Below are 25,730 nucleotides of genomic sequence, written 5' to 3' on the forward strand. Positions count from 1 at the left end.
CTTTCAGTGCCATAACGAGAGCGCTGGTGTAATTCGATATAGTGTGTAACTGTAGCACTATAGAGCGCGTCGCGGGCACGTCGCGGCATCTCGTGGCGGCCGTGGTAACTATGTAGCTCATGATGCTCAGATCAGCCAACTGCCGTGCTTATGCGCTTACGACTCAGTAAAAATTCAGCGTATGACATCATTTGTCAAGAGAAGAGCGAGCGATTTCTGGTTGACTTTGAAATTTAATTTTAAATTTCACGCCGCGTGCTGCGCTATCACGTTTGGCTCACATGTTCGCGCGAGCCTCGACTACCAATTGGCAACATTTTCCGACATGTTAAAAAAGTGTTGCACGGCGCCTTCAACGACTTCGCCTGTACTTGTTGTATTCCGCTGCCGCCCATCAGTAAAGCATCGCGCCACTTGCTGATTCCCCGCAGACGTAGACGAGTGCCTGTCCATCCCACAGCTGTGCCTGGGCGGAGTGTGCGCCAACACACGCGGCAGCTTCACGTGCACCTGCCCGCCGGGATTCCGGCTCTCCACGGACGGCAAGAGCTGCATCGGTAAGCGCACACGGTGTATACATACCAGAGCGCCTCGAGGGCGTCTCGCCCCGCTTAAAATAAACTTAATTGGCGCTTTCGCAAATACATCAGCTTCGTCCGTGTCCCGTCTTCGAAACGCAGAAGCCGCATGGTCAAATTATCGATTGGCTAACTCGAATGAGAGGAAGATTTTATTCATAGCGCGGCGTGTCACATCGGACTTGGTGGCAATACCAAATTATCCCAGGCGCGAGTTTCGCTTGAACTTTCGGCAGAGTTAGCGAGGAACGCAGCGAAACTGCATTTCCTGTTCACGGTACGAAATGCGCATCTCCAAGAACACCTCGAATGACACGGCAGTGCTCGTACGATAGACGGAGCGCGGTCACGTTTAGTTCTGGCATATTTAGAAATGCAGGGTAATGGGGGTGGCAAGGACATGACAAAGCGTTTTTCAGCGACCTGACTGCATACGCATAATGTCATGCTGAAAAAATATTGGCCCAAAATAAAGTACCTCGAAAGGTAGCTGCCTGTCCAGTTTTCCAAGCAGCACTTCTGCGTGGCCTATCCTCACACTTCTAGATGCATGGTACCTTCGTGACAGAGCTTAACTGCACTGTTTGGGAAAGAATATTTCGCCCTTGGTCCAACGCGGTGGTCTAGTGATTATGGTGCCTGACTGTTGACCCGAAGGTCGCCGGATCGAATTTCGTCCTCGGTGGCCGCATCTCGATGGAGGAAAAGTGCTAGAGCCCGGTGTGTTTACATTTAGGTGCACGTTAAAGAAAAAGAAAACCAGGTGGTCGAAATTTCCGGGGCCGTTCGCTACGGCGTCTCTCGTAATATCGTAGTTTTGGGACATAAAACCTCAACAATGATCTTTCACACTTTGACAAAGTATACCGCTTCTTTCTTCCCTGTCTGGATCAGACTTGCGGCAGAACCACTGCTACCGGCGGTACCACGGTCAGCGGTGCTCGGAGCCACGGCCGAGCAACATGAGCCGCCAGGAGTGCTGCTGCATGCACGGATCGGCCGCCTGGGGTGACGACTCGCACTGCACGCGTTGTCCGTCGCCATCGGAGAGTGAGTGTAGACGTCACATGACGACGAGAGCAGTCACGTTATTCCCTGCATAACTATCATCATCAGTATTCCCTACATTTGCCTTTAACGTAACGGATATTACTTTCAATAAACGAAAAAGTATTCCGGAATACAGTTTACAGCGATACAGATACTGGAATGCCTTTTTTTTTTATTTGAAGGATGCTCATACTACGCAAGGCATTTATTAGTGCAGCATAATGTTGTAATTAAAGTTACAGCGCATCGAAACGTTCAGTTCATTTATTTATTACAGTACCCTCAGCGCCATTAAGACATTGCAGGGTAGGGGGTGGACAAAGTACATAAATAGTAATAATGACATAATTAAAAGTATCAATTGCAATGAAAATACACTATTTCACAGCAACAGTAACAAGGAGTGGACACCGAAATCGACATACTTTGCGAACAAACTAAGCTATGCTAGAAATAGCAAATCACTCGAATCACTAATGAACACCAGTGAATTTGAGAAAAAGCACACATTTATTTTGAAGATCTGCTTTGCTGAGAACGTTGCTGTGTAGGCTTCTCAAATAGGCTGTCTTCTAACAGCGTCGGTTCAGCCTCAGCACAAGACTCACGAAAGAAAAAAAGTCTGCCTACCGCTGAAGGCGAGCGAAATTCGTGTTATAGTGAATAAATATCGCCTTCATTGCCGGATTGCCCTGCAGCGTGGCGATATCTCTTCTCGGGTCATCTAGATACCGAAACGCTTCCGCCCTCACTTGGGTTGTTCTGACTGTTCAGAATCCGAAGTCTGTCCCCATCTTCGGAATCCTAAGCCGTTTGACCCTGTCGTCTTCAATGAAGCTGTCACCACCACCGACGCTACCAGCACCCATTTCAGAAAGCCGCAACAGGCGAAGTCGGCTCCGGCGGTGGGGGAGCCTGCTACCACAAAGACCCTTTCACACATGTAATCAATTAGAAACGCACCCTGACATTGGAGAGGTGGCTGAAAGCACGTCAAAGATAGCCATCTTCTAGTCACTTCCGCCGCGACTACGGGAACTGCTTTTGGAAGGGCCGCCGCTTTGAGAACTGAACGCACGCCAAGCATTGCAAAGCCTGTTCCAAGGCGGTATCCGCGCGGGGGATCCCGAAGTAATGGCTTGTCACTCGAAAAAAATTAGGCGTGCTGCGCTGACCTTGAGAGACAGCGATTTTCGTCGGCAGAGGCCCACAACACTGCCCCCGCGGTGGTGCCGTCTGCGACGTCGCGCGCTTTACCACGTGGACCATTCTGTGCTTGAGGGGAAACCATCGCCGCCCTATCTGTCGGCGACCGGCGGCGCGCCTTTGCTTGTCTTGGCGCAAAAAAAACGCCATTCCCCCATTGGAAACACGCCTAAACTCATTTCCGACACAAGAAAACAATGTAACGAGATACCCGTGTCCTGCATAGTATCGCGATAGAGGCGATACATCGTAAATGTATTTCACTACTGAGATACAAATACATTTTTCAAATGTATCTCGATACAGAAATACAGATACTCAGAAGTATCTCTGAAATACCATCGCGATACTCTTGTATCGCGATACTGCCCAGCCCTGCCTGCATAACTCTCCCATGTTCCGCCAATCAACCCGGTCCTGTGCTTTCTGCTGCCACGTTATACCTACAAGCTTCTTAATCTCATCTACCCACCTACATGAATGCATAACTATACTTTCGCTATATTACACGGAAACTTTTGCCCGTAAATCTTAGGAATTGTCTAGCTATATCTTGTTCCTAACTAGTATGCACAGAGTCTGTCGCTTTGTCAACTTACACTTAAGATTAACATGGAACATTTACGATCTATATGGCTTGTGCGCAACGAAAGAGAAAAGTCATTGTAGAGCCAAAATAGGTAGACCTATAAGAAGTGCCTGCAAAACTATTTCTGTAACATAGTTACTTTTTTTTTCTTTGCGTAACCCTTAACCGTTGGCCCTTTCTTCTTTTTTTATCTCATTATGGCCGCAGCTGCGTGTCACTATTATCGATCTGCGTTTATCTGGCAAACACCCGCTAAGCGTAACATTATACACAGTTTTGTTCCTCACACCCCCATCAAGCTTGCAAAATTTAAAAATTAAAGTAATAAAAATGTACAGAAGGAACTTTCGCTTAGTTTATCAATAGACAAATTTCACAAAACTGATTCCGCGTTAAAACGTGCGCGCCTGAGTCGTCGGCGTATCAAATCGCACTATTGTTTTTAAGAAGGGGGCGATGGGGCGGGAGGTCATCACTCGTTCACCCACTACGTAAACACAACCGAGTTCAAACGCAACTCCTTACAAAGTGTTTTCATAATTCAGACTCGAACTAAAATTGACCCGTTCTCCCCAAGAGAACGCCTTTACTATCCTTGCCATCAATCTTATTGCGAACGTTCAATAAGAAAGCGATGTGTGAGACAAACAGTTATACCCGAAAAAAAAAAAAAATGAGCTCGCCGGCACTGTTCTCGTTCTTAGAGTGCGTCTTCGCAAAATATACACCCTGCAGCTTCGTTCACCAACGTGTAGAGCATTAACACGAAAACATATTTCACACCACTCTCTCGCATGCTGTCTGATGTGTGCTGTTAAACAATGCTTTGATGCAGCTGCCCAATGAAAGCAGTAAATTAATGTGATGTGTTCTCGATGCCTAACAAGGCAGTTTCAGGGCACTATGTCCATTGGGCCCTGGCTTCGTGCAAGTCGACGGCAGCACGTTGGGTAAGAAATGGCATCCTGTTTTTACTTATACACGCATCGACGCATTACTGTAACGGCTGCAAAGCGTCCTTAAAGGGGTCATGAACCGGTCCTCGGGCTTGGTGAGAAAACACATCCCTTCGGATATCAGATCTCAGCCAAATCTTGCAGTCCTGCGCAGCAAAGAGAGCTTAAAAGTGGAACGCGAGGTTGTCATTTTCTCAGGCGCCCTCTTTCCGTACAAAGACCTTTGTTCACCCTCTCCGGAGCTGCCGGCGCCCGCTGTTCGACGTCGAACAGCAGACAGCGCGCTACTGGCCAATAGCCGACATAAATCAAGAGCTGCGATTGGATCAGATGCGCTTCTTGCCACGGTGTGCCACCGCGTGCTAATTGGTGGTGGGTACCACATGTCTGCTGACATTACACGGTGGGCCACAGTCGCGCACAGGAATCGCAACGGGAGATACAGGGGCGTAGGCAGAAATAATTTTCGGGGGGGAGGGGTAGAGGCGTAGCCAAGGGGGGGGGTTCAAACCCCCCTCGAAATTTTTCAGTTTTGCTTGCGTATATACGTATACACGCACACATACAAACGCACGCACGAACATACATAAAGTATGGTTGAACCCCCCGAAACAAATTTCTGGCTACGCCCCTGGGGAGGGGGGCACGGACCCGGTGTGCCACCCCCTGGCTACGCCAATGGGGAGAGAGCGATCGCGTTTCATCACGTGCGCTCAAGCTCGTAACGCACGTTGACGTAACTTCTTTCCCTCTGACCATCTCTCCCTGTGTAGCTTCCAACGCGCTCTGCGTGACGAAAGAAGAGAGAAAGCGCTTGAAGCGCGCGAGAAATCCCTGTAACTCCGCTCGCTCTTGACTGATTCGAGAAGTTATTGCCGAAATCGATTCGTGAGGAAATAAACTCCGATACTGAGGTCATTCGATGATTTTCATGGAAAAGCGGTTCATGAACCCTTTAAGGCCTGTGTGTTATTTCACGAAATCATATGCGATATGACGGCATGGAGATTCTTGCGTAACGAACTAAGCAAGGAAAAGGGTATACGCTGGGGGGATGCGACGGAAGAAATCGCTGAGGAACGACATTTCGCACTCTCCTTTTTTTCCTGTCCGCATGCTCGCCTGAGAAGACATCGACGAATGCGTCAAGATCCCGGACATATGCAGCAGCGGCAGGTGTATCAACACGGACGGCTCGTACCGCTGCGAATGCGAGGACGGATTCAAGTTGGATTCGAGCGGACGGAGCTGCGTGGGTAAGCCACTGTTCTGCACAAAGGTCATGTGTTGCATGGTTTTGCCGTCGCCAGAACACGTTCCCATAGACAGCTAAAAGGCAAACTGCAGGGCTCAGAGGATTCAGAGTGAAAATTTAAAGTGCTACGTACCGCCTTAACAAAATGTCTTCGTTTACATCTATTCTTCAAAAAGAAAACATTGCTAGTGCAAAAATTGATGTCATAACACATTTTATTTATTATCGAAGTTGACCGGGACAAAACTGTTTTCCTTCGGTTGTTGGCTCTTGTTTATGGAGCTTTGAGTATTCTGCGTCTATCTGATTAGCGAGAGGTTCTTTATTAAGGAGGACAATGCGCGAGCAAGGCGTGTACCTCGCTCGAACGATGGAGTCAACCGTGTGCAGTCTCGCTTGTTACACACATGTTACACGTGTGTAACAAGCGTTTCCACGTGTTACACATCCGTGGGAGCTGCACAGCTTTGTATGATTCCCCTGCCCCCTCTCCTGATGCTGCCTTTCAACCACGTTCTCTTCCACACCGCAGATGTGGACGAGTGCTCCCAACAGCCCGGAGTGTGCGGAAATGGCCGCTGTACCAACACCATAGGAGGATTTGACTGCAGCTGCCAGGATGGTTATGCACCCGGCCTGAACCAGGTTTGCGAAGGTGCGACTAAAAGTATACCTATTAGCCATCTCGTGAAAAATAGTTCATTTAGTTATAGCGCATAATTACAAATCAGTCACTACGCCAGGCTCCTTCAGTCATTCATATACGGTGTGACAACTATAGAGAACATTCCGCCCACATCGGAGCAACGGTTAACGACGATTGCGCTGTAAGTGGTCGCAGCGAGCTCATATTCAAAGTGGCTGACCACATATCGAGTGAGCGGCCTCAATGTTGCGCGCACAAACAGTCGTTCTTCGTTGAATTGGTGTCATGTGACAAACGGGTCATTGCTTCCACAGAACTTGCTCGGCAATCTTATTCCCGTTCGTTGGTGCGCGGACGAAGCTTTGAATGCGTTGTGACGCGTTTTCGAGATTAACAAACCCGTCAAAGTGGCTCTGACGACTTCACGTCTTCCTTGCACGTAATATGCTCATCAGACAGCGTCTTTATTTTCTCTTTCCTTCGATACATGCTCTCCTGCATGTTTTTCTGCACCGGATAACAAACCAGGCACCTCTCTGTTACATAGCGTTTACCTTTCTCTACTTATATTATCTTTCTCTGGTAGCAGCGCGACAGCCGCATTCAAAGCTACCACCTTAGCCGTACCGGTGACAAGATAATTATTCGTGATGATGATCATTAAATAACTTTATTTATAAAATCCAGCGAAGTTGATTCGGGGTGAGCGTCAGCCCCGGCCTAGGCATCGGCCGCGAGCCCTTGGGCTCGGGCGGCTTCCTCGGTTCGCTGGACGGCCCACAGTTGTTCTTCTAATGCGGAGCTGAGCAGAGCCTCCTCCCAGCGCGCCCTGCGGTTCGATACTGCCTCCTCGTGGTTTCTGTGTGTCTTGTCATCTAAGCTCGAGCACTCCCATAGTATGTGGCCCGGGGTTGCCCTTGCATCTTACATCTTACATTTGTCTGTCAAATAGAGATCAGGGTAACAGAGACGAAAGATGACTGGGTTTGGGTAAGTGTGTGTTTGCAGCTGCCACCACGCAACTGCCTGCTTTTTATTTAATCTGTTATGTGGTGACAATCCTGTTTTAGCATCGTGTTACTCGTTGAAGAATTTTCTTTCGCGCTTGTGTAACGCTATCGCCACGGACTCTTGCGCGTACAGACGTGAACGAATGTCACCTGGGCACGGACGGGTGCGCGTTCCGGTGCGTCAACACGCCTGGCTCGTTCCGCTGCACCTGCCCCTATGGGTACGAACTGGCGCCCGATGGAAAGCACTGCCAAGGTATGTACGCCGCTACAAAGTAAAACGAAATAATTATTGTTGACAATTAAACCCGAATGAAAGTATGAGATGGAGGGAAAAAAACACGAAGTGTCAATGAATGCGTAATCCTTTGCTGAATGTACCGTAGAGGGAGATATAAAAGATATGCGGAAGGCGGTGAGGTTAACCGAATATTAAATATACACTTGCTACACCCTGCACTTGGAAAGCGGTAAGGAAAGGCAGAAAGGTAATGAAGAAAAGAATGGTAGATTGAGAGAGAAACAATCCTTCGGTACAGCCATCCAGTCGTAAACATTACGTTACGTCATTCTTCTTCATCACATTACATCGAATGTTGCCTCATGTGAACACCAATTGGTATATTTCGACTTACGTATCTCGATCGCGTTCCTTTCAGTAATGATATGCATGTGCACTTGATCATGATAGCCGTTATACTACGATTAGGGCACGTAGTCAGTAGAACATAGTGGATGCTCACATATTTTTAAAATCCCGCGAGAATTTACGGTTCAGGATGAGTAATGAAGGTCAGCGCTATCCTGACACTGTGTACTTGTGTGACGTCAACTGTGTTTACGCAGACCTGGACGAGTGTGCGGCTGGCACCCACGGCTGCCGCTTTGCGTGCAAGAACCTAGTGGGCAGTTTCCAGTGCGTCTGCCCTGACGGCATGAGGCCTTCCGGCCATGGAGACGACTGCGAGGGTATGTCCGTATATGCGTTCCGTTATGTAGTCGACGAAGAATTATCGATACCACGTTCATAAGTAACAAACATTGCGCGCTAATCCATAGTGAACAAAAGAAGCCTCAACATGAAGCCAACTGAAGTAGAGGACCAAGTCGGGCTAGTTGGTTCACATTCGCGTCCTAGCTGTCTTCCCTCGTCTTTGTCCGTGTTTACTAGCGCAGTTAACAGCCTTTAAAATGAAGCCAACGTTCCGACAGGAAACTCGCTCCTCACCTATTTAACAAGCTAGAGATTTTACAGCGAGGCTGCTTACCTCTAGCCCATGCGATACCCGGTAGTAAGGGGGTGGGGTGTATTTTTGTCGGCTCGCGTCCGTATGTAGACAAAAACGTGGAGACGGCGCAGCTGGCGTAGCGCGCTCGCGCGGCGGCGCTTGCCTCAGCGATGTGTGGTATGACGTAGAGCCCTGCGGAAACTGGAGAAAGCGAGACACCGATACCGAGCTGCGCGTTCATGCCGGAGAGAAAAAAAAAAAGCTAACAAAGCGGAAAGGCGTCCACAGCAACAACGCGAATACGGACAGCGAAGGCGGGACCACCGTGCAAAAGCGGAGAATGCGTCGAAAGACCATAAGTCCAAGGAAGAACGTCGCCATCTGCAGTCGGTCACGCCCGAGAAAACGAGCTGACAGGCGTCTACAGCAGAGACGCCAATGCAGCTTCGCTGGTAATCCTTCCCCATACGAATGCTCTGGCCCCACGAAACTTTTAAAGACGATAGTCTCATAGTCTTTCTTGGGGAACTTAGACGCAGAAATTTTGGTCTGTCTGTCTTTCAGTTTGTCTGTCTGTCACCCGATTCAGCCACCCGGCCATAGTTTAACCACTTTCTGAACGCCCAGCAACCTTGCACTGGTATCGCCGTTCATACTTGTGAACATTGTCGATCAAAAAGCAAATTTTACGCATACCTGAGGCGCAACATCAATACGTAAGTATTAGGTGGTGTGTTTCCTTTAATAGAAAATACATAGATACGTAATTCTAAAGACCCTAGTGTTTCTTGCGCTGCGCTGAAAATGCTAGTGTTTTTTAAGCTGCGCTGCAAATGCGACGCTAGGAGCCATATGCTGCGATTCAATATAAAGGAGGAGGACTCATGTAGTAAGGCCGGCAGAAGACTATCGTCTTTCGACGACATTTGCAGAGAAGCGCGCAGATACGCGGCCAATTTTTTTGCAAGGGCGATTGGAAAGACATGACATGACAAGAACTATACTCCCACTATCCAAATGTTGGCTCTAGGCTGAGGCTTCTCTTATTCGCCAATACTAAAACGCAAGAAAACCCCTATAGAAGCAGTGGTACCCAAATGCGGTACGAGAAGCAAACGTGGCTTGCCAAACACAAGGTCATGAACCCTTATGTTATATATGTACGCGGGTTCTTACGGTTTCCTTTGTGCGTAGTCTGTCCTAAAGATAGAAGAAAAGAAAACTAAACTGTTGCTTCACTGTCGCCAGGTGAATTTGTTGCAAATGGGTTTTATAACAGATATCGACGAGTGCCGTGAAGAGCCAGACGTGTGCCAGAACGGCGACTGCGTGAACACGCGCGGCGGCTACCGCTGCCACTGCCACGGGGGCTTCCAGAGCAGCCGCGACGGCAAGCAGTGCCACGGTGAGCCTCACCACGTGTTTGCAACCACAACGTTGAACTGCGCGATCTTCAAATTATTTCTTAAAATTGGTCAAAGGCGCGGTAAACCAATGCACGCTCTCTTGAACGCACCTAATTGTCAGTCAGCCAGGGAACGAGAGAAAACAGAGAGAATGAGTTGAACTGAAGCTAACTAGATTGTACTTAATCAAGACGCACACGTGTAACGGCGAACGCCTTCTGAAAAGTACGAGAAAATACAGAACAGAATACAGGCAGGGAGGTTAATCAGATAAGCTTCCGGTTTGCTATCCTGTATACACTGAGAGATTGAGGAAGGGTAAAAAAAGATGAGAGAGAGAGAGAGACAAGGAAATTGAAAAAGAAAAAAAAAAGGCGGTGGATTCAGCTAAGCGTGCGGGACTGCACCACAAGTCAGGGGGCGTTCTCACAAGCCCGTCGTCCTTAAAAAGCTATAGAACAGAGGAACTGCACAGTAACAAGGGTCATTCCGGATGGCTTCTTTGTGCTGAAGGACCGGGCTGAAGCATTCTAAGCTATCTTAAGGAAGGAGAAAAGAAGAGGGGAACTAAATGACTGCGGCAGAAAGTAAGCGATCGGACAACAGCCTTTCAGAACGTGCCAAACAGCGAAAGTTCGACAATCACAGCCTCACAATGTCCGTAAGCCGCTGCTTCAGGCGCCTCGATCGCGGCCATCCCGAGGAAGGCGGCCGACTCAAAACTCCTTTATTTTTCTCCCGCAGACACCCGGCTGGAGATGTGCTACGTGACCTTTTCGTCGTGCCCGACAACGGGCGCCGGCGAGATGTCGCGGGACCAGTGCTGCTGCAGCGTGGGAGTCGCCTGGGGCCCGCACTGCGAGGCCTGCCCGCTCCGGAACTCGAGTCAGTCTTTAGTATTCGTACTCGCTCCGTCGTGCAGCTACAATTATGTAGCCCAGTACACACTGGGCATACATACGGTAACGCGCATAGGCGTGCGCAGGGATGAAAATAAAGCGATGTTGAAGCGATGAAAAAAAAAAAACTGAGCTTTGAAGTATACTCTATCTTATTTTAAATACGAGCTAAATAAGCCTCCATAAATATATCTACATAAAAGGTATCATCGTTTTGTCCTGACTATCTTCGCAGGAGAATACCGCCAGCTGTGTCCAGCCGAAACGGGTTTCGACTCTGACGGTAAAGGTAAGCAGTTTAACAAAATGCGGCATCAATGTGATTTGTCGTTGTTGTTACAATCGTTCTCTTATACCCACGTTTGCGCTGTCATCCTAAAGAACCGAAACGTATCATTTTTAAAATAAAGCAAATAACTAAACTAATTTAACAAGACTCATCTTAACTCGGTTACAGTGCATCGATAGACAAGGACAAAAGAAGGAAACGAACAACACGTCCTTGTCTATCGTTGCGCTGTAACCGAGTTAAGATGAATCCCAACCAACTGGCCCAACTTGCCGTCTTGCTGTAATTTAACAAGATCACCGTCACACGGCACATACTGCGTCTCAAGATTCATCAAGTATTCGGCGCCGCTGGCATCTCGACGATGCCATTCACCAAGTTTTTTCTTGGAGTGCCGATATCTATTCGCTGTCTAAGAAAAATAAAAATAAAAATAAAAGAAAAATGAACCGAGGAAATTAATAAGACTCGTAACACGCAGGTTTAGAGAGAGGCGCAACGCAACTTCATCGATGTACTTCCTTAGAACGCGTAATCAAACGAAACGCGTCTGGCTCTGCGCAGACATCGACGAGTGCAACTTGATGCCCGGACGGTGCAAGAACGGCCTGTGCATCAACACCCAGGGCTCCTACCGGTGCCGCTGCGACCGGGGATACAAGGCCGACAGTTTCGGAGTGAATTGCATCGGTGAGATTTTTTTAGGGGCGAAGCACCTTACGGCCGAGGCTTGTCCGCCCATCCGCGTCCGGCCGTCACGGTACACGAAACCGAAACCAACAGCGCTCGCGCCAAGGAGAAGTCTTCTTCCTCTTGTTCTTCGAGCGCCTTGATGATGATAAGTGAGTGCGCGCTCGCGCCAAGGAGAAGTCTTCTCCGTCTTGTTGGCCGTGGCTTGTCTATGCATCCGCGTTCGGCCGTCACGGTACACGAAACCGAAACCCACAGCACCGTGTACAATCGAAACCGAAAACATCAGTGAAAAAAGGTTAACAAAAGGTGAACAAGCACAAAAATAAAATGACAAAACACTGTAAAAACAAAACATGTAAAGGGTAACAAGAGGTGAACAGAGAGAGAGAACAATTTTGTGAAAATGCCTGCAGAGACGATTAGGATCTCTCCACGCAGAGAGGACGAGCTTTCATCGCGACGCCACCATTACGTCAGTCTCGTGCGTTGAGCTCCTCGAGGCCTTGCTCCCTCGCTACTAAGGACAAAAATAAAATGACAAAACACTGTAAAAACACCAACATTAAGCGCTCATCAATCAAGCATGTGACAGCACAATGCACGCTGGAGTGAAAAATACACGAGAGTCACGGGTGATTTACGGTAACACCGAACGATCCCCACGTGCTTCGCCCACTAGTCATCATTCACTTCTTGGAGATGCAGTGATTCTTTTTGGTCAAGCCACAAATCTGTTTCGCACGATGGGACCTTAACGAAGTGGTACTGTTACAGCTTTCACTGATAAGCGCACCACTGCCTCGTAGACGCTCGCTAGCCGCATTTACAGGGTGATTGCCGCAACAGCGCAATGAGCTGTATCTCATTGTGACGTGTCTACGAAAGCACATCGTAATAGAGTGTCATGCTCCCTCATCGTACTCCATTATCGATCTTGCCTTTGAACAACACAATCGTGTACAAGTGAAAGCCCAATGTAATATGTCAAATTGGAACGACAACGGCGAGCTTCATTACCGCTTCAGCGTGCCGTTGCCGGTCGCCTGTCCGACAATATACATGGTACCTTTGTAGAAGATTCATGCACTAAACTCACGCGTTGACGAGATGAAAAAGATTCTTGAACAGGGGCTGTCACTGGAGCCAACGTTTCGACAAGCAGACTTGTCTTCGTCAAGGCATCAACGTGCCTTGACAAAGTCAAGTCTAAACGTTGGCTCCAGCCACACCCCCTGCCCTGTTCAAGGATTTTTCATCTGTTCAACCTTCCATCTTCCCCTATACTTATTTCAGTCTCACGCATTGTCGCTGCAGCTGCCCGAAATTTTCTTCTCGTCTTTCATTTGTGTACACGACAGTGCACGAATCGTGCCGTTCGCACATGGGTGATGCAGCAAAATCTACGCCTATTTCCCCGCGTACAGATATCAATGAGTGCGAGCAGAGCGTGCCACCTTGCAAGGGCAAGTGCGTCAACACGGACGGCAGCTACATCTGCGGCTGCGAGCCGGGATACACTCTAGCTGAGGACAAAAGGTCGTGTAAAGGTAAGGCCAACCCCTCAAAGCGTTCCCCCTCGACAAACAAAGCTGGCTTCCCCGCAATAAGAGTCATCGCAGGGAGAAGCCCACTTCTGTGATTCCCCTTCGTTTGAGAGGAAATGATCGAATCATATTTATACGCTTATACGTGTACATGAAAAGCATTTATGAGTACGCGTAAGTGTGCATGTTATATCGGCCACAATATCGGTATAAATAAATGGTAGATAAACACCGCATCCGTAGGCATCGAACTCGCCCCCTCTAGGTAACGTGACCAGCGTTCGAATGATCGCATTATCGTGACGGGAAATTGGTTATTGACACGTAGTAGAAGCACCCGTGCCAAAGAACGCAATTGGCGGCGCATCGAACGATCCCCTGGAGTATTATGAGTGCGGACATAACGCATACGCACTCCTCGACGCCGCATCTTAAAAGTGCGGCTCTAAGAGAACGTCTGCAGGGATCGAGGCGATAACTCGGTGTTGTTCTAGCTACGCAGAGTGCACCGGAACGTAATGAGATTTTACGCTTCCGCGTAGTCAGCTGGATGAAAAAAAATACAACGTGCAGAGAACGATGAAGCTTTGCAGTGCAATGCAGCCTTTCTCTTTTCTTATTCAGATAGCGCCTGGCCGTGACACTCTGGGTAAACGCAGTGAAAGGATTGTATCCACGATCACTCGGAGTGAATTGGGTTCGTTGTTTGCCTTTGCATATCTTTTGGCAGACATCGACGAATGCGCGACGGACAGACACAACTGCCAGCACAGCTGTGTCAACACGCCCGGAAGCTTCCGCTGCGGATGCAAAAGCGGATACAAGTCCCACGAGAACCAATGTCTCGGTACGCACGCCAACTTACTCATTTTCGTGAACTCGAGATACAAACTGTGTGTGATCGATGGGTCAAAGACTGATCTTCAAAGCAAACTATTAGACACAGTAGAGCAGGGGCGCAGTCGGGACTTTACTTGGAAAAGAGGGGGAAGGGGTGGGGGGGGGGGGGTAAGGGGCAGTATAATGTGCGCGTGTAACACAATATTGTTGGGGCCAAGACCTCTCCTTTCCTCTGGCTACGCCTATGCAGCCGGAGATCACTTCGCAAATGAAGGAAAATCATGCAGCTAAAGAGCAAGCCTGATTTCTAAGAATCTTTTCCTACTCGTATGTGGTTGATGTGGGCGCTGATATTCGTTTCGCTTAATTGCTAAGACAATGTAGCTTTTAGTATATCTGATGCGACATTCAACAGCCTGCGGGAAGCTAATTGGCGGTGTCCTGCTTGTGTAGACGTCAACGAGTGCCAGGAACAGCCGCACCTGTGCGCCCCAAGCGGCACATGCACTAACATGCTGGGCACCTACCGATGCAACTGTCTGCGCGGTTTCATCACCGACGCCTCCGGAAAGTCCTGCAAAGGTACGCGCGTTTCCCAGAAAGCGGTGCTTAGTGGTGTCATTCAACTACTCTGACATTGTTCGAAGCATGGACGCAAACTACTAATGAGAGCTAAAGCGCGGAGCTAACGACGACGGATGAAGTGACGAAGACATTTTGTCTGTAACTTTGTCATATTTAGCATAACGCAGTAGATATCGCAGCAGTCGTGATATATCAACTAATCCAGCTTGTCACTCCTTTATGGAAGCAGAATCGCGTCTTATACTCACAAAATTGTCTCAATTGAAAACTCTCCGTCGGCACCAAGTATGTCTGACGATGACTGTTGTGGTTATTATTGTTGTTGCTCTGTTGTGGTGTGTCCCTGTCTTTCAAACTACCCCACCCCTTTACTGAACAAAGGGCTGCACGACGTAATAAAAAGCTCTAGAAGAGGCTCAAGGTCGAAGAAATGTGGTGTTGGAGTGTATTGATAAAACAAAACTTGATTCCAGAAAAAGAAACAATAAAGCACACCAGGTGGCTAATGCTCATCGCACCGTTCCAAATGGGACGCCACTGAAGATTACCGTAGTCATCATCATCATAAAGAAACATGGCGGAACGAGGACTGGTGGTGCAATTCGACTGGCAAGAAACGCAGCACCGCTTATGGTCGTAGCCAGCTGTATCATACATGTTTTATTCTCGTAGGCGTTGTCGTGCAGCGGTGTTTCTCAAACAACTTTTTATCGTTGCACATTTTTCCCCAATGTGTAGACAGCTACCGAAGTGTACACTTTCACTAATGTGTGAGCAACTACAATTTCTTTTCTTTCCACTGATTCCTCTTTTCTTTCTTAAAACAGCTGTGTGCCGCGCTGCGCAGTTATTAACCATCGGCGGGAACTGGAAAATTCATTTTTATTATCGTGCATACGGATACGTCTAAGATAAAATAAGGCGAGCAAAAAGTTCGGCTGTCTCCATGTCGATGCATGCAGATACCAACGAGTGCGCCAACACGGCCAAGTGCCCCCACGGCTGCGAGAACTACGAGGGCTCGTATCGCTGTACCTGCCCTAAGGGCTTCAAGCAGGACTACTACTGGAACCAGTGCGTCGGTAAGTATATGCGCCCGATGATAAGGCACGGGAAAAGAAGAAATGAGATTAGGCCAGTAGTGCTATTATGGACACTGTCGAATGCCGCCATTCATAAACTCTGATTGGTCCATAGGGCTGCTACGGCCTCTCTGATTGGCTTAAAATGCCGCCATTACGCAATTGGACAAGACTGCAGAATTTGGCAGCGTCCAGGATAGCACCAGTGGTGTCGATGAATCTAGAACCCTTTCTCGAATACACCGCGCAAACTGGACAACGCCAGGTAATGTTGCATATTAATTTCGAGTTGTCCAAAGTTGCACTGAATTCTAAAAGAGTGTAAGGCTAACATAACACTGTGAGTCGGCACAATCCAAGGCATTCGAGTGTGTGCTGTGTTTGCGTGCCGATGTTTTTTGACGTAATACAGCGTTTGGTGTGCTAATAACGAGAACGTGTGTTGCCTGAAATCGCGGCAACTTCGGCCAAAAAAAGAAAATAGAGAAAAAATGAGAGATTAGACGATGAAGGGCTGCCAATTCTCAAGTGAAAAGGGACGGCGGTTGCAAATGTTGAGGTTTCCAGTGGTTAAAGTTGAAACTGGCATCGTTTGTATGGGTTGGCAATGACTCACTCAAAGCACCGATTTTGTGCGTAAATGCTAGATCTACCTGTGGTTGTGCGTTACAGAAGCCTAACATGTAGAGAGAGAGAAAAAAAGAAAACAGTATCAAACTAAGCCGGAGAGTAAGGATGACATTTATGGGAGTGAGAGGTGTTAGCCTAGCCAAAATCAGAACATGCTACTCAAGGCGATTAGGTTGAAAGGCTAAGGAGAATAATGATCCCACAACGATAGGAAAAATAATATAATAAATCTGCAAACACATACGTGCCGCGAGCACGTATAGCACGAGTTCTAGTGTAATTGTCACGTTCACGTTTGTTCTCACCGACCGACTCGTTCTCATCAGAGAACGATAAGTACAACTTTTCCCACAGAAACACTGCCTCGGTTTCTGCCTTGAGTTCGCTTTGAGAGGTGGTTCTTCAGGAAGTGGAAGGATGACACTATCTGAACCTTGTGTGTGCGTGCAGTGCTCGATCTCTGCCTCTTTCTATCTATTCTCTTACACACCTAGTGTAGGGTAGTAACAGGACACTCGTCTGGTTGGTCTTCCTACATCTTTTTTTTCCTTCCGTACTTTCTACGTCTCACATTGACGCGTGTGTGCGGACGCAGACGAGAACGAATGCCTGAACGACCCGTGCGGTTCGGGTTCCTGCATCAACTCGGTCGGCAGCTTCTCGTGTTCGTGTCCCCCAGGGTACCGCTACGACGAGATCATGGTCAACTGCATCGGTAAGCGTCAGCACGCCCATCTTGTTGATCAAAAAAAAAATTATGGAGCACTTTCCCTTTCGGGAAAGTGCTCCTTAATTTTGGGAAAGTGCTCCTTAAAATGGGGGCAAGCGAAGCTTGACGTGTACGTGCCTGACCTACTGCTTTTCTTTCTTTCTTTCTTTCTTTCTTTCTTTCTTTCTTTCTTTCTTTCTTTCTTTCTTTCTTTCTTCCTTCCTTTCTTTCTTTCTATTCCCGGCGGAAGCAAAACGGCTCTGATTGGTTGCGGGAGTGGCGTGAGTGCGCGCCTACGCGCTTGGCATCGTGCCTAATGTTGTGTACGTTTCATCGCGCCGGAACGTGAGGTCATCCGTTCATATCCTGGCAACAATGAAATCTGGCAACGTGGAATGGCAAGTGACCTCGATGAAGATGAAAAATTCGAGAACACGAGGTGTCCCTTGAGCCGACGTTTCGACAAACGGACTTGTCTTCTTCGAGGCTGCAACCTGTCTTCTCAAGTTGCAGCCTTGAAGAAGACAACACCGCTTGTCGAAACATCGGCTCAAGGGACACCTCGTGTTCAAATATTTTTCATATCTTCTAGCTTCCATCTTCCCCTGAACTTCTGCCTTTTCTTTTTATTTCAAGTGACCTCGATGAACGATCACACTGCCATATCAGAAACGGCTGAACGCCGACTAGCCCACGATCGAGAGAGGATCAATTATTGGGAAACGACGCAAAAAAATACGCATGTGATGGGCACACCTTCCGAGATCGCATGTCTGTACTCGGTCGGCGCATGGGGTTTTCGCGTACGACAGCGGTTCGCTCGAAAACGTCGTAATCTGCACTTTTTACGCCTGACTCACCGTCACGTTCTGACAGTGATGTACTTACAGCGCGTGTGTGTATCAAGCGGTGTCACGTCTCGACGACACTGCCACTGAAGCTCACACACGTTCGTCATTCACGAAGCCATCGTATTCTTTTGTTCTTCTCCACACATGTCATCCCAGGAGGCGAAGGTTGCGAGAACAGCCCGTGCCTGTACGAGTGCACGCCGACCGGCAGCAGCGGTTTCCTTTGCGGCTGCCCAGAGGGGTTCCAGCGCATCGGCCAAGGGTGAGACGTCCTCGTCTGACGCATTGCGTGCAGTGATTCACGCAGCCGCGTCGCTACGTTGTTTCGAGGCACAGAAACGAATCAGACTTTAAAAGAAGCTTTACGCAACATACACCTATTGAATGCTGTGGGAGTGTTATACTACGACGAAAAAAGTTTAGATGTACCAAGAAATGTTTGCATACACGCTGGTTTTGTCAACGTTAAAAAAAAATTCTGGAGATTTATGCGTCATAACCGCTATCTCTTCAGGAAACACGATATAGTGGATGACTTCGGATTAATTTTGACCACCCGGAATTCCTTGACATTCACCTAAACCGAAGTATGTACGCGGGCATTTTTCTGTACCTCGACCAAATCGAGACGCCGCGATCGAACCCACTACCTGGAACTCGGCAGCGCGCCGCCACAGCCACTAACATATATAGCGGCGGTTCTTTTCAATCTCCGGAAGTCACGTACGTGTATGGGATGGGACAATAAAAACGCGAGCACATGCAGAATAGGGTTAAGCATGATCTTTAATGTCATGGTTATTTTTCGCGTGTTAAGCAATCGTTCTTCCTTTCTGTTTTGCGACGCCAGTATTAAAAAAAACATGAACGCAACACACCTGCTGTCAAATTATCTTCGACTTTAATCAGGCTGAGTTGGTGACCTTTTTGCGACGGGCCTTCGCCACCCTCCCTACGTCGACCGCTAGATACATATCCTTCACGTATCCTATTGCACTAGAAACGAACCTGTGTACCGAGCATTTACTATGCCTAAACGCAGGCTTTCGAAAAAAAAAAGTTACTGTCATTTCCTCATATCTGCAAACAGGAAAGTAGGTATATGGCTTTATGTGTATATATATGGCTTCACATGGCTTCGTGTGTGCGTATTCAGTAAATTATGTGTGCGAAATGGGTCGACGCGTGTTGATGTAATACGTCACGCAAAGCTTCAGATGACAATATTCTGCTTCCTGAATGGTTCTTTTTGGACTATACTGTCGCACTCGATCGACGCGAAGTACTGCTTTATGGCAACGGCGTTCTTTCAAGCAGAGCAATAGCCACATCCTGACGCCTATATACTGGCAGACGATAAGCACGTGCCGACACGAGCAGTTGTAAACGATGCGAACAAAAATACAAGCGAGATCATGGCTATCTCTCGAAGGTCTTCTGTCGCCTACATGTGCAGCAGCAGCTTTAAACGTCATGCGAAAGCGCGTTTGTACAAACGCCCCTTACAGAGTATACTCTGGCCGAGTGGGAAGGTTTAACCAGCTGTAACTTGCTCGCACATCTAATTCGTAAGTCCAACCAAACTACCGTAACATTGACAAGTAACGAAACATGCGTTCAAAGGATCATACACAGAGCCTAAATACATCATTGAAGATCTAACTAAAGACAAGTTGTGTGAGACAAGCTCATTCAAATTTATTTCTTCCGGATTTGCTAGCTACACCACAGCCTAGGCGAATAAATGGCAACCTGATCGAGTGCACGTCGTGTTCGCAGGACAAGGATCAGTTGAATGCTCAAACGACAAATGTCCGCCATCCTTCACGTTGTTCCTATTATCGAATAATCCGTTTCTTTTTCTTTCCTGTTCACGCTTGCTTTCTTCATTACGACCGGTTTTCACTGTATATATCCGTGGAAAATATACGAGTGGAAGACCAATTACGGTTTTATTATGCCGGCACCTTCGCAATACTCGGGCCCTAGCAGACTTTTCTGTAAAAGACGTTTGAGACAATCTTACTGCTACACGAGCGTGTGAATTCACTGCGTTAACCACGTGTACGGACGCATGTGCAGACACTGCCTCTCGGCGCGAGACAGCAGAGGACAGTCGGTGCCGAACGCGCTGGGCGGCCTTGGATCCTCCATACCGGCCTACCCGCTTGTCGATCCCGAAGTGGAGGCGTCCAGCGACGACAAGATCATCTCCACCGAGGGCTGCTACTCGTGCAACCTCAACAGTGGCTCGCAACCGACGGCGCAACATCGGAGGGCGAGAGATGTGGCGAGTGACAGCGGCCCGGCGGCGGCAGCCAATGCTACCAGAGCGCGTGTGACGCGCCGCTTCCGGAGAGCAACGCACAGGAAGGTTTGTGCAACATGGCGTATTCATTTGACTGTACATGTTCGGCTTGCCGCGTTTCTTTTGGTTTGCATTCGTCGTGCTGCTTTCTTCATGAATCCGCGGATTAACTCGAACGTTCAACGATCGATAGTGTAACCCTGTATCAGCGCTCGCCCTGTCTGGTCTTCACGTCTGTTCTCGTTTTTCGTCGCTGTGCAATTGTTTAACCCTATATATCCTGGAGTCTTTTCTAGGTAGCACAGAAAGCAACGGCCGTTGGCTGGCGCGTCTGACGATGTATTAATACTCTTAGCGTTGAGAACTCGTTCCGGCTGGTCTTCACTAAAACACACATTTGCCGCTAGAAAGCAAGCACACGAGGGGGCGTTGAAAACGTCGATATCATTACAGAGTTTTAGAATAGGGTTCGCAGGGCTTGCGTTGCTTGGGTACGTACGCTATTTTCGAAATATAGCGTGCGCACCCAAGAGGCTAGCGTTAGACGCATGCGCAGTGGCGTAAACGCCAACGCAAAGCTTTGGGTACCCGATTCTAAAACTCCCTATTGAACCGTCAGTGTCGACGTCGATATCTCTATGTGCACGTGTGATATTATCTGCAAAGGCGTGTTTAAGAGCTCACAGTCTTAGACAAGGATGGAACTTAGAGATGCCGTCTTCGAGAGGTGGAGGGCGCGCGTAACCAGGGACTGTCGCACACCACGCAGCGCACAGATACGACCGAGGAGTCACTGAACAAGCACAAGCCATCAGAGCACAAGCGGCGGCATGACCGCTCCCACTGGAACCTGGTCAAAGTGACTATACCCGTGAACGAGGCCCAGAAGGGCCAACATGTCCTGGAAATCCGGCCCGCCTACAAGCACTTGCGAGACGACAGCAACTACCACGTGCTTCACGGCGTGGACAGGGACCGATTCCAGGTTGTGTCCAGGTTAGTGGGCATCAGTGCGGGCAACAAGTACTGAGTGCTTTGCGAGGAACTGCAGCTCCGCAGTACAACTGAAGTGCCTCAAAGCGTTTGGCTGCCGAGCACCTTTTTCGTGATTGTAAAGCAAGCTTTCCTGCGAGGCTGTTTTCCCAACTGATGGCGGCGTAGTCTTTCTTTTTTCTTCTTCTTTTTTTCCCCCGTCTGTTCTCGTTTTTCAGAACTATGTAGAACTGAAAGTTGGACGCGTTGGTTACTATTAATGGTGAAACTTTCAGCGCGCACGAAAGATATGGACACGGTAAAGGGGAAGAACGAGCGCTCTTTTTGTCTCCGACATTGTGTCCTAGTCTTTTGTGCGCGCTGAAAGTTTCACCATGAGTTGTTATTTCGCAGGTATCTGTCGCCTGCGTGACGTCGCTCACCTATGCGACGTACCATGGGCAAGGCGGCTGAAAATTCGACTGGCAGCGCCGCTGCGATCTGTAGCGACGCGCGCATTTGAAAGTTTGTAACAAATATGACATGCTTTACTCGGAGCGGTTAAACTGGTTTGCTAATGATCCCAAGGACTTGCGCTACCGGCTCAATGCGTCTGTACAAAATCGTCGAAACAGTTGCAGGCTCCCTTCACGTTATATTGAGTGATGCTTGGCAGCCAGCTATCAGCGGAATGCGCCGCGTACCATCGGTTGACGCAGTGCGTGGGATGTGGCTTATTTCTTTTCAAATATTTATGGGACTTTGTCATGCAGGGGCATAATGCGTTAAATATGCTCAGAGGCCAGCACTGTAGTGGTGTCTAATTCTTTTTTCTCCACGTAGCCAGGGTTGTCTACTGCAATGCACAGCACTTCTATGCGGGAAGGTTCTAGGTCATCACGTCGTTGACGTATCCAGAAACGACGGCGAAATTTTAGAGCTTCGAAAGCGGGAGGGATAAGCCGTCGACGCGACGACGTCGTTCAAAGCGTCGGCGTTACGCGAAACCGCGTCTCTCATCGCTTAGACGTGACGGACAAGATATATAGCGTGTCGACGTTGCAAGCGCATATTTTGTGCGATGCCTTGCCGCTGTCGTTATCGTACGTTAGACAGTGCGCCGCCAGTGCTCCACTTTCCTGACAAAGCTTACGCAAGCCCGATGTATGTATGGGCGCAGAGGTGGAAGAGAAAATAAAGAAAAAGTTCCTCTGATATGCAGCCTCTATCACAAAGTTGAGTTTTCACGAAGAAATAGTACTGTTTTTTTTTTTTTTTTTCTGTGCAGATTCCCACAATTCGCAGTGTCTGAGCCGATGTGATCAAGCATGTTGCATTAAAGTAAACGGTTAATCCTAGTTACTCATGGGAACGTTTCTATTACGACAGCAGACGTTACACTCCTGCTCGCACCGCCGTCGTCGCCATGATGTTCCGCGTGTATTATACTATAGGAACCGTAATTATAAACGGCCCCTGAGCAGGCCCAGCCCAGCTACCACCTACGCAATCCGCGCGCTGCGTGTTGTAAGTCACGTGATCTCTATGTCGGAACGGTCTTAGGGCGAAACGAGGAGACTGATATCTGGCTACAGATGCTCGCTGTCCTTTCGCGCCTTCGACAATGGAACTGCAGCAGTGGTGAAAAGGCATGGCGTCCACACTCGATGCGGGAAGTATTCGGGTCGATTCCCAGCAATAATAACAGTACAAAAATTTAATCGGTACTGGGAGTGATGGGTTCCGCGACCCCACCAGATGGCCCTCAATCGGTGCTGAAGGCGACACCTTTGGCCCTTGCTGTGACACGGACTTGTACGTCCGAAGCAGACCTGCCATCAGGGTCTCCCACTCTTGCGAGCTTATTTAAGCTTCTGGAGTTCTCTGGGTGGAAGTCTGCCTCCCAAAATATGTGTTCTACTGTGACTCTCTGTCCACATTTTGAGCTATCGGGTTTGAATTCGTCTGGGTAGATGTAGTGCATTCTTACCAGATTTGGGAAGGTATTGGTTTCTATTTGTCTCCGTCTAACCTCTTCAGCTTTCGGTAAGGCTTTTGTGAGGTGGCGGCGGTAGCATCTGCCTAGCTAGAGTTACTAGGCGATTTCCCGGTAGCTGTTCAGGCCTGTGCTGCCGGATGTCCACCGCTATCATAAAAAAGGAGAGATGTTTCCCAACCTGTCGCACGGTAGCGTATGGATACCCATCTATAGAAAGGTGGCCTCCCCTTCCCATCGCTTTTCTATTTTTCACTCTCATGAAACGGCCCTGTGTGCTCGATGTGACGATTGTGCCGACTCATTGCAGCGACGGCGGAGTGACGCTGCAGCTGGCGGAGACCATCGAGCAGCCTGGCGTGTACAAAGTCAACATCGGAAGCAGAACGCCCACCGAGGAGGAGTCTCAGCACCACAACAGAGCATTCCGGCTCCGTGTTCACCTTGCCATCGTCGAATAAAAACGCCGCCACGGTCGGCATTCATCCGTCATCTCCCTCTCACACTACAGAAGCTGCACGGCGGCGTGAAAGCAGCGGCTGTTGTAGCCATGTCGAGCCACGCCTACATTATTAAAGCACTGAAACCCCGAAGTCTGCCTCGATGAGCTCAACTGCTTAATTCACCAACGGAGAGAATGGTCGAACCGTTTAGACTTTTGTTTAGTGCCCTGCAGCCCGACTTTGACAATATTGATAAGAAATTAATTATCATTAAACGTTACTGAACGCTGGGATCTTTAAGAAATAAACAACAGTAAAAACGAATAAATGGTGAAGTCGGAACTAGGAAAGAACTTAAGCAGGGCCGCAAATGTATAGTGCACAGAATTCGAACTATAGTAGCTCTAGCCACTACAATAGAACTGTTGGTCGATTAGGGTATATCGTAAGTATGCGTGCCGAGGGAAATGAATGTGCGTTTGAGTGAATGAATGAAACACTGCTTAAAACGGCTCTTCGTACCACAAAATGAAGAAAGACGCAGTCCAGTGTGGAAGCTAATGGGAAATAACAAAACGACTCACTATTGCCTTAAGTCCACTTTCGAGCATTTCCCTTTCCCCAGCGTAGGGTAGCATACCAGTACTTCTAGACTGGTTAACACCCCTGCCTTTCCCCTCACTGCTGTTCCTTGCGACTACTACTAGAAAATAGTGTGTGGTAAACTCGAACTGACAGAGTTAAAGTAATGGCACCCCAAGGAGGTTGTAGAAACTGTCGAAAACGAAGTATATCATAAATTAAAACAGCATGCAGCGTGAAATAGGTGAATTTTATTTCTCCCCTGCAAAGGATGGTCAAGCTAAAGTGCCACACCAATCCGATCTCAAAGGCTTGTCAATAATTTGTACAGCCTGCGGCCACATACTTGTTTTTAGCGATGTTTGCTCTTCAAATATGCAGGCCTAGAAAAAGTATGCTCGTGTGCATGTGTCATAGAAAACTACAACAAAAGCTTCACAGCCGTCTCATGGAGAAGGGGGACATAAGTCAGCTCCGCCGTAATGCAAAAGCGTTATGCAGTAAAGCATACCAAAATTCAGAAGGGGCTGGTTTTACGGGACATAGTGTGCCTTAAAAAAAAAAGAAAAAAAAAACGAGACTTTTCTGGTTTTGTTTTTATCGAGGATGGATTTAGTGGGCCCCCCAAAATGGCTTCGTGGACACCCTGGGGTCCGCGGACCCCCATTTGAGAACCACTGCTCTACATCCCCAAGCTTTCTCTCGTCAAGGTGAGCGGACAGATAGCTAGAGCGGCACGCCATGGAAAATGCCATCGTAAAGAAGGGCATTCCGATAAAGTCTTATCTATGAGCTGGCGTTGCAAACTTATCTACGTGTTGACAAATCGCAATGACGTTGCTGCCACGGGAACGGCACAGAGTTTGACATCACTTCCACCAGTCGTGAAGTGGCTGTGGCGTATTTCTATACCGAGCGCCGGTTCGATTCCCGGCCTTCCGGTGTATGCGGTAAGCAAAAACGTCAGCGGAGTTTTAGAATTCAGAAGCACGTACCCAAACAGCCATACTCTGAATCACTTTTGAGTCACTTCACTGCGGCTCGCCGGCCAGCCCATTGTGAGTAAATAAATAAATAAAGTCAATGTACTGTAAGTTTCGACCTCCCGCATACTGGTTAGCTGAGATGGTAGAGCAACCCACGGGAAAGAGTTGGTCCCCGGTTCGAATCCCGGACCAAGGCGAAAATCTCGTGAACTGGGAAAGCTTTCTGAGAAATCAGTGTGCATTCGCTCGTATCTTCATGCTACAAACAGCTGGATTAAATTTTTCCTATTTCATTAACCACCATACTGTAATCAAAAAGGGTGCATCCCAGTGTTCGGAATAACTGGAGTTGCTGGTCACGTAAAAGGGAATATGAAGAGCAATTTTACAGGCTAA

General features: G+C 48.3%; 1 protein-coding gene across 1 annotated transcript in view; it reads left to right on the plus strand.

Annotated features, from left to right (window-relative positions):
- Positions 1-23,787, plus strand: part of LOC119387301 (fibrillin-2-like) — a 126,455-nt gene extending 102,668 nt beyond the window's left edge. Inside the window, 20 exon segments of the mRNA XM_049414154.1 lie at positions 432-557; positions 1,473-1,628; positions 4,311-4,373; positions 5,510-5,635; positions 6,167-6,289; positions 7,424-7,546; positions 8,137-8,259; positions 9,799-9,924; positions 10,670-10,810; positions 11,060-11,113; positions 11,678-11,803; positions 13,231-13,353; positions 14,081-14,197; positions 14,644-14,772; positions 15,738-15,857; positions 17,083-17,202; positions 18,204-18,309; positions 20,130-20,421; positions 21,125-21,351; positions 23,634-23,787. Of these exon segments, the coding sequence (XP_049270111.1) occupies positions 432-557; positions 1,473-1,628; positions 4,311-4,373; positions 5,510-5,635; positions 6,167-6,289; positions 7,424-7,546; positions 8,137-8,259; positions 9,799-9,924; positions 10,670-10,810; positions 11,060-11,113; positions 11,678-11,803; positions 13,231-13,353; positions 14,081-14,197; positions 14,644-14,772; positions 15,738-15,857; positions 17,083-17,202; positions 18,204-18,309; positions 20,130-20,421; positions 21,125-21,351; positions 23,634-23,784 (2,672 nt within the window). The 3' untranslated portion in view covers positions 23,785-23,787.
- The last annotated feature ends 1,943 nt before the right edge of the window (positions 23,788-25,730 follow it).

The sequence above is a fragment of the Rhipicephalus sanguineus genome, chromosome 3 (genome assembly GCF_013339695.2).
Source record: "Rhipicephalus sanguineus isolate Rsan-2018 chromosome 3, BIME_Rsan_1.4, whole genome shotgun sequence".
In the NCBI taxonomy this organism is placed as follows: Eukaryota; Metazoa; Arthropoda; class Arachnida; order Ixodida; family Ixodidae; genus Rhipicephalus; species Rhipicephalus sanguineus.